The sequence below is a fragment of the Prorops nasuta genome, unplaced genomic scaffold (genome assembly GCF_024137725.1).
Source record: "Prorops nasuta isolate Cenicafe-Biocafe unplaced genomic scaffold, Cenicafe_Pnas_1.2 PNAS00017, whole genome shotgun sequence".
Classification (NCBI taxonomy): Eukaryota; Metazoa; Arthropoda; class Insecta; order Hymenoptera; family Bethylidae; genus Prorops; species Prorops nasuta.
This window is the reverse complement of record NW_027116814.1, coordinates 3,785,993-3,795,053: the sequence shown is the minus strand read 5'-3', so window position 1 is coordinate 3,795,053 and position 9,061 is coordinate 3,785,993. Positions and strand designations below refer to the sequence as shown.

The window sequence follows — 9,061 nt, the reverse complement described above, 5'->3', positions numbered from 1 at the left end:
CGGAAGTCGTGATTTCGTCAAGAAAATTGCGCTGATTTGCGTGGCTAATTCTCAACTTTATTTCCCGTTCTTTTTCCATTTATCATGGCTGATAAACAGGAAGTAGCGGAGAGCCAAAGCAAAGAAAGGGTAAAGGGTGCAAAAGTAGGTATAAAAAAGTGTCCGAAAGAACTCGCCGATTGCAACTTAATAACAGTGCGGGTGTCGCGATCGGACGATAATTGTTACGCGTGTCCATCTTGAGGAATAAATAATTCCAAGTTGCGGCAGAAGGAGAGCAGTGTTTGATCCACGATCGTGCGAAGTGTCACGTGTCGTGACTTCATTTTTAATTCGCAATCATTGTTCGCCATATTGATTCCTCCGGCTCTTCGGCATTGGGCTGAAGGCCCTCCAAGATTGTCCAACGCAGGGTAATGCGATATAATCGAACGAAGAACGTACAATAGTGATATGGTATATGTGTAACGTACACATGGGAGCAGCAAAGAAGATGAAGCAAGATATATCGAATTTGGCAACGGAGCATTTGATCTTCGGACGATACTACAGGATCGCTAAATTCTTTATGATCGTATCCGGTCAGTGGCCACCGCAGGAAAAAAGAATCAAGGTCCCTTTGATAACCGTTCAAGATGTGATCATTGTCGTCAGTATCATTACTGTCGTGAGTATACATATATATTGTTGTCCTTGAAAACGCCCTTGAACGTAGGTGGAAAAATACTCGTATCTCCGTGTTTATAAAAATATTCAATTTTCGCAAAAGACCATCTCAAAATCTTTTAATATTTACATCGAGAAAATCCTCCTGCAACTTTTTCATATCCCTTAAAGTTACGGGGATACGCGTCTTTTCCATCTACGCTCTCGGGCGTTTACTCAAGATATCTTTTACAGTTACAAAGTTCTACAGAATTTTATGCTCGTCATCTTGATCGTTTTATCCGTTGAATCTTGTATATATATATATAGTATATTAACTGGAGTAATAAATTTCAGCAAAATGAAACGATAAATTTGGCTCGATTTTCAGTTGATGAACGTCGTTGTGAATTCTTCGACAGAGTCCCTCTTCGAGTCTGTGGCTGGCTCCACCCTGGGTGTCTATGGTCTGGTGGAGCAAATTATGATTCTTAGTCGTCAGAAATCGGTAATATCCGGATAATTCTTCTCGCATAGTTCTTAATTAATTTTCCAAAAATTTATCATTCGTCGATTAACTTTATACTTTTAATTCCAGGTGAGGAACATATTGATATCGATCAACAACGACTGGAACAACTTGAGACTTCGGGAGGAACACGAAATTATGCACAAGTTCGGTAAACGATCGTATTTCCTGACGGCTACAGTCGTATGTGAGGATCTTTCCTGAAGATAACCCTGATATTTGCGAAGATTCACTTTTTAAACCATTTCTTGTATTTTTTTTTTTTCAGTGTTGATCATTGGCTCTTCGAACACTTTCATCAGCTTACCTCTGATAATAATAATAATGAACTACGTTGCACCGTTGAACGAATCTCGACCAATCCCATCGATCATCGAGGCTGAGTACTTTGTTGATCCTGTTAAATATCAATTGCCTATTTTTATACATATATATGGCTTCACCTATTGCGTCGTGTCAGCCTTGCTCACCTACGACTGTTTGATCATCACGTTCATTCATCACAGTTCTGCGTTGTTCGATGTTGCAGGGTCAGTCTTTGCAGGCTGAAAGTTTCAAGCTGAAAGTTTTAAGCTGAAAGCAGCAAGACGATCCAATGGCAAATAAAATTTCACACGATTAAAAACGCTTCAGGTTTTACTTTGGGAAATTGCTGTACAAGGATCGAGGGTATCTGAACGAATATTTTCCTGAAACTATTGGCTACAGTACAGCGAAGCGTCAAGAGTACATTTTCAGAAGATGCGTTAAGAAACATTTGAGGGCGATCGAGTATGAGGACTTTGTTAAAATAATTCTCACTCGAGAACGTTCCATTATTTATTTTCATGGAATTATTCTTCGTCCTCAGGTTTGCTGATGAGCTTAAGAATGCATTATCACTGCCTTGTTTGATAATGCTGCTTTGCAATTTTATCGAAGGTACTGCAATCTCTGTTTATGTGAGTATTCTCTTTGTGCACTTTAGTAAAACAACAAAGCGAGAGTGTATGAACAAATATTATATAATTTTTTAATTTGTCAATTCAATGATTTTTTTTTTATCTGTATATTAAGAATAATTGCTAACAGCTCGCAAAAATTATGTTAAATTTTTTTCAATGTATATATTATTCTGCACATTGCATACATCATAACAATATTTTGTTCGTTTATCGTTCATGTTTATAGTTGATGGAAGTACTGGGCACAAATTTGAAGACTTTGAGGTATACGATTTTTCTCATCACCCACGTGGTTCATCATTTTATATTCTGTGCTCCAGGCCAAGTATTAACGGATTACAGTGAACTATTTTATTATAAAATGTCAGTATCGATTGTAATTTTATCAAAGTAATGTGTATATATATATATATATAGAGCTGTACAGCAGATCTGTCGTCTCTTTGTCCATAGATTGTACGGGGAGTGGTATTCTCTGCCCGTAAAATGCCAAAAAATGATAGTTATCATATTGAGAAAGTCAAAGACTCCTTGCTACTTGAGTTGTGGAAAATTTTTTATTCTTGGCTATGACATTTACGCAAAGGTAAGACACTGTGGGGAACAAAATGGCCACTCGTAATTTTATGAAAAATTCCTTCAACTTTTTCAGGGAATGCAGACAATGTTTTCGTATTGCGCCATGATGCTTTCGCTGCACAAGCATTGAATCGCACAAAGCACACGATATTTTAAATTGGATTAGACTATGCATAGTCTGTGACGTGTACAAATAAATTAATAAAAATTGATCGCTAACCGAGCTGCGATTTTGAGACTGCTTCGATGATGACACTCCTGATGGAACCACATATAGTTCCAACTTATTTAAGGATAAGACAGATTAAAACCAAATCTGCACACATGGCACGTTTCAATTTTTCTTTTCACACAACTTTCGATAAAGATCCTCCAATTCTAGCAGGGTTAAAACGGTCTGTGCGATTTTCCAGCCTGGGCTGAATGCTCGGTTGACGCTCGGGAGAAAAATTACAAGGAGCCTCGGGACGCTATTATTCGACGGTTCGATTTCGGCCTGGAAAGAGATTTCACTACTGCGAAATCAGATTAGGAGAATTTATAGGGTCACTCCACCCCCGCAGGCAGCAAACCTCGGTCCATTTGCCGGTAGAAGTATAGACCGACCGAGAGAGAGAGAGGCTGAATTAGCCTCGGAGTGCCCGGACCTTTCGCACATTCCCACTGAACCAACACAATTAACTCATTTCGTAAAATTCCATTCGCGTACGATCAACGGTTTGCCTCTTTTTGCATCGATTCGCTATTCCTCTACTCGATATCTAAATCATCGCAGTGATTGCAAATCTTCTTCCCCAAAAACGCCTTAATTTATTTTATTAATTTGCCATTCTTGTTCATGATACTCGAGCCATCGCAGCGAATGGAAATCCGTTTTCGAAAGACACTGTATCGTTACGTAGCATGATACACAGTGTCCTAAAAAAAGTACACACTGTTACATACCACTAGATGATAAAATGAATGTTAGTCACGCGTGTGTGCGAGAAATCCTCGGTATACGTTCAGTGTTAAAAAGTACAGAAACTGATACAGAGGGTGGGGGGGGGGGGGGGGGGGTTGTCTGTGGAAAGCAAGCTTCTCGCGCAGCATAATAATAATAATAATTATTGCTGTACTCGGATACAAGTTTCGCAGTAGTTGAGGAAGAAGTTTCTTGCGAGGGGAAAACTCGAGCGAGGCGAGCGTTAAAGAAACATTAACGGGCTGTATAACAAAACTGCGGTGAGAAAAATGCGCTATTGTGGGGGTGGATGGCGACCGAGAATATAAAACCGTTGGAAAACAGCTTTCCACGGGAGAAATAATTGGAAAATTATCCGTTCGAGAAGCTTTCCCGATTGAGAGTAATCCCGTGTCGTTACTGGGGGATTGCTGCTAGGATGAATTGCCAGCACTTACCAACCAGAGGAAATTCCACTGGAGAAAAGTATATGTATATATGTAGTATATATACGAAACCGCAAAGCTTTGTGCACTTTGCGCACCAGCAAGGATGGAGCTTTGACGATGAGAACTTTCCTCGAAATGGACCGCGATTTAAATTTTTAATTATCTTAATCTCGTTAGTCTTTCGAGCCTCCTTTAATTTACGAGTCTACGCACGCTGCACTTGGACAAATTTTACGGACGCTGAAGAGTTTTTCGGTATAACAGCGAATAAAATTCGATGATGAAATTATATTCGCGACTGATTACATTTTTGTTTATAGCGTGAAAAATGTTTGCGATATTTTTTCGAGTATAATCTTTGTCGAATTACCTGGAGGATTTTTATCGATGACCTTGAGCTATTCACAAGGAAGGTGCACTGTATCCAGGTGTGCGCGAAGCCGAAGAGCTCTGTGAATTTTACATCGGTGCCACGAGAGAGGAGCTTCGACGATGAGAACTATCCCCGAAACGGACTACGATTGAAAATTTTCATTATCTTAATCTCGTTAGTCTCGTCCAGAGCTCCGTTAATTTACGTCGTTTACGAGGCCTCGTCTCATCCCTCGGAGCCGACGAGAATCTTCGCCGAATTACTCGGAGGATTTTTATCGATGGCCTTGAAATATTCATGACACGGATCGGAAGAAAGGAGGGGGGGGGGGAGGGGGTGAAGCGAAGAAGGGGCCAAATTTCATGGTGCATTTAACACTTGATCGATTCACCTGGTTGGAATATCGTCGCAGGGACTCTCTTCCGAGGGCACCAATGACGAAGGCCATCAGGAACGAGATCGTTAAGGCGTCACGCTTTCTACTCGCGAAAATTAAGTTCCTCTTTGCCGAGACAGGGTTTTCCTAGACCTCCAGACGCAATTAAACGGATTTCCACGAGGAAAATTCTTCGAGGCTTGCCCTTCATCCACGGAATTTCAATAATCTTTTAATTTCTAAAATTTTTAATATTTTCTTTTATCATATATATATATATATATATATAGGGCCGAAGGATCTTGGATAAAACGTTACACTTGTGGAAGCTGCATTAGCCAAGCCATTAAATTTTCAGCGCCCTGTATAAGGAGTCACGTATGAAGTTCATGAAAAATCGAAGAAGGGCTAGATGGATGCTTATTGGACTCGGCTTATTTCGGATACTCTGACCTGCTTCTTACGTACAAGTGGGGAACGAAAGGACACATCTGCGACTATTCAGCTCCACCTCCTCCTCCTCCTCTTCGGAGCGAGAAAAGCGGTTTTTTCCCCAACCATCGGGAATACGAAATTTCCATCGTTTCCTGAACGACCGTCTTAAGGATTGCTATATATATATATAGGAATATGAATCTGTTTTATCAGGGAGCACAAGTATTTCGCGGTGTTCGCCAGATTTCGTCCAATTTCCGGAAACGAAGAATCGACGGATTCGGTGATGCAAATGGAAAAAATGCAAGGTCGAGGTGGGGTGGATTCTGTATACGGGCGGATAAGACTGCAATTAGAAGCATTTAAAAAGAATCCTCGTTCGAACGATTAATGTGTTGAATTGCAACTTGTATTCGATGGTAAAGCTACGCGGAACTTTTTGCGGATATAAATCGTCGGCCAAAGCCATCGAGAAAAAGCACGGGAGATAAAGAAACGCGGGAGGCCAGTGATACTCCCCCCCCCCCTTCTCCCACCCCCTCCCTCCAACACTTTTTCTTCCCGTTCGCAGCCTTCCCGTCGGATTTCGAGCATCGAGCCCCGAAGACTTGCGAAATGTCGCCCCGACGTATAACGCAGCTGCTACCCCCTCGCCGAGTGATCGATTCTCAAAGAGAAATGCCACCAAAAAAGATCACCCCCCTCCCAAGCACCTACCTGGTCCGAAAAGATTTCATCGACTCTTGCAAACCAGTTTCCTCCAACTTTCTTCGATATTATAATATCCTTGCTGCCGAACGATAAAAAAAACATACCAAAATCCATTTCCAACTCTGACGTTCGCGAAAATTCAAATTATTTTCTGTACAAAACAGTTTTCTATATAGTGCAAAGTAGTTTTAGTTCGGGGAATGGAAAGTCGATCGTCCTAGGGGATTTGTTAATATTTTGTACTAATAATTAAACTCTTATTATATATATATATCTTTATATATATACGAGGTATATCAGTGGGTAGACCAATAGCTTTCTGAATTTTGTTCTCCAATTTCTTATACAGGCGGATGGAAAAAAAGGGTGAAAGTTTTGAGAAAGAAAAAATGGGTAATTCTAGTGAAAGCAAACGTCCCATCTGCTAATGCAACGGGTAGTTTATCCACGCAAAGCATATTTACCCGTCCTATAACGGATCCGAGTAATAACAGCCGAGGGTAAAAAAGAGGAAAGAATCGAGCATGCCGTTTCACGCTTTGGCGACAAACTTTATAACAACTGTCCAAATAGACCTCCGCGTTGACTAATCTCATCCCTGCCGAGCCAGAGTGACGCCATTTCAATTTCCCGAGTGGTCCTTGTACGTGTCCCCGCTGCATAAAAAATTACGCTCCCTTTAAAGAATCCACGGAAAACCTTGAAAACTCGTTGATTGTGTCACAACCTTCATATATATATATATATATATATATATATATATATATATATGTACAAAGAAATGGATAAATTGTAAGGGAGGAGGGGGGATAAGTCCCGAGGATTCTGCTTTCCAATAAAGTCCAAGCTCAGAACACATGGGTCGAATGGCAGTTTCGAGCTCACCCTGACCTTAAGGGTTGGTGATAACGTAAATAACGAGATTATCCGCAAGATGGCGACACGGTCTAGTATTTTGGAAAGGGGTTGGAGGAGGAAGGAGGGGGGGGGGGGAGGTGCTCGGTACGCCAGCAACTCGGTCACGTTGTCCCGACTCCTGCGTGGCTCTGTGGCTGGCTCCCTATAGCCATGCTGCTGCTGGGATTGCCTGGGATAAGGCCTATATATGTCCAAGTGCAATAAATTATATTCGAGGCACGCACCACTCGGCCGAGGGGTGGCTGCGGCAAATGGTACTTTCATTGCACTTGCCTTTAACCCCGGCAAGCTTTTGCATCCCGCCCAACCAGATTTCCTCCTGCTGAATTTATCGCTTTTCTTGCCTCCTCCGTTTTCTTTCACTTCGAGAACAACCAAACGCCCTCTTACCACCCCCTAGACTCCACCGATCTTAGCCATACATACACCCCCACCAGCACCCCCTTTCTTTCTTTCTTTCCTTCCTCCTCTCTTTCCCTTACGTTACCAACACGTGCGCAGCGTGATTTATGGCAAACTACACGATCTCCCCCCAAATTCGATTTACCCCACCTTAATTCCACACTGTATCTTCGAAACTTTTCGTTTCTTTCGTCTTTCTCTAATTATTTCGATCTTCTCTATTTTTTATAATCATTTTCACTCCTATGCTCGTTGACATCTTCTTGGCTCATCCAGAGAAATCTCGATTTATTCCTCGCTCGTGTATATAGTGTACCACGTAACTTAAATTTTCTCTTCGCGATGTTTCTTCGAGTATTACAAATTTGTGATGGAAAGTCTGTTCGATCCCAACGCTGTGATAAAAATTATACCTTCCTTTTAAGACTTTCCCCATCTTCGTGTCCTCTTCGACATCCTTTCTTCTCCATCTCTTCGACGATTCATATTCCTATACGAATAGCTCGAGTTTATCGGGGGACGAAATCCTGCTGAATCGCAGCGCTGTAATAAAGATGATTCTCGCGCGCTCTGTGATCTGCTTTTATCAGCGAGATTAGGGCAGATAAGATCGGTCAAGCAATAATAAAGGGAAGCTGACGTATCAGGATGGACAGGATTTCGTAAATTAATGGCTTGTACTCGTGTCGTAAAGAGGATTCGAGAGGTCGGGGGTGGGAATCGTCGCGTAAATACAACTCGAGATTTTCCTTGAAAGATGAGAAAGGTGTTGTATACTCCTCTCTCTCTCTCTATATATATATACATATAATAAAATATTTCTTTAGAAATTTATTCAGTATCCGCGCATACAGAGACGAAGCAAGGGTGGTTAAGGATTTCCATGTATATGTATATATACATAGTGGGGAATGGTTAATCGCTTGAGAAATAATAATAATAACAATGATAATAATAACTTATAGGAAGCTTCCCAAGCCCCCCAGGGGTAACATTAAAATTAATATGCAGTTTGTGCACGAGGAACCAGCTCGTGTTCCATTGTTGAAAAAATGCTACTGCAGGCAAAGGAAAATGGCACTCCGTCATTCGATTGGCCAGCAGCTTTAACCTGATTCGCGAGTAAATCACGGGAGATCGTGCTCGATTAACTTTGGATGGGGTGCAAAAGGACCGAAAGGCCTTCGTGTCATTTCGATAAATCATAACGTCGATAGATTCTCGGGGACCCATTTACAAACAAAGCTTGCAGCCAGCAATTATTGGCAACTTTTTATGGCGTTTGCTTAGATGGCCAAACTGCGGGTCTTCCCATTGATCGAGCACCGATATGACGAGTGGATATATATATGTGTATACATATGGCACAAATGTTGCACCATCTTAACCCCTCGTTCCATTTTTAAATGACTTACGAATTAAATTAATCGTATAACTCTCTCCTTTTATTTCAATTGTTTATAGTCTCGATAAGAGGAGACAAAATTAAAGAGAGAGAGAGGAGAGAGAGAGTATATAGTTTTTTTAGATGAAACATGTGAATTTTAAAAATTCTATACAGAAAATCAGTATTGATTAATTCGATTTTTTAATGAATCAAAAATTAAAAGCATCCTCAAACTCTCCCTCTCTATTATTAAGAATTAGAATATATATATATATATATATTCTAATTCTTAATAATTAGACTTTGTATAGAAGAGAGAGAACGTTTTCACAGATTAAACTGGAATTTTCAAAATTCTATCCAGAGAGTC

The 9,061-nt window shown here is 40.8% G+C and overlaps 1 protein-coding gene across 1 annotated transcript; it reads left to right on the top strand.

Annotated features, from left to right (window-relative positions):
• Positions 1-319: 319 nt before the first annotated feature.
• On the top strand, positions 320-2,838 carry LOC136779638 (uncharacterized). The gene is made up of 9 exons (XM_066737332.1): positions 320-667; positions 1,037-1,153; positions 1,244-1,361; positions 1,443-1,704; positions 1,808-1,945; positions 2,025-2,115; positions 2,345-2,481; positions 2,572-2,704; positions 2,771-2,838. The coding sequence occupies exons 1-9, from the start codon at positions 461-463 to the stop codon at positions 2,825-2,827; spliced, it is 1,260 nt and encodes a 419-aa protein (XP_066593429.1). The 5' UTR covers positions 320-460; the 3' UTR covers positions 2,828-2,838.
• Positions 2,839-9,061: the final 6,223 nt, after the last annotated feature.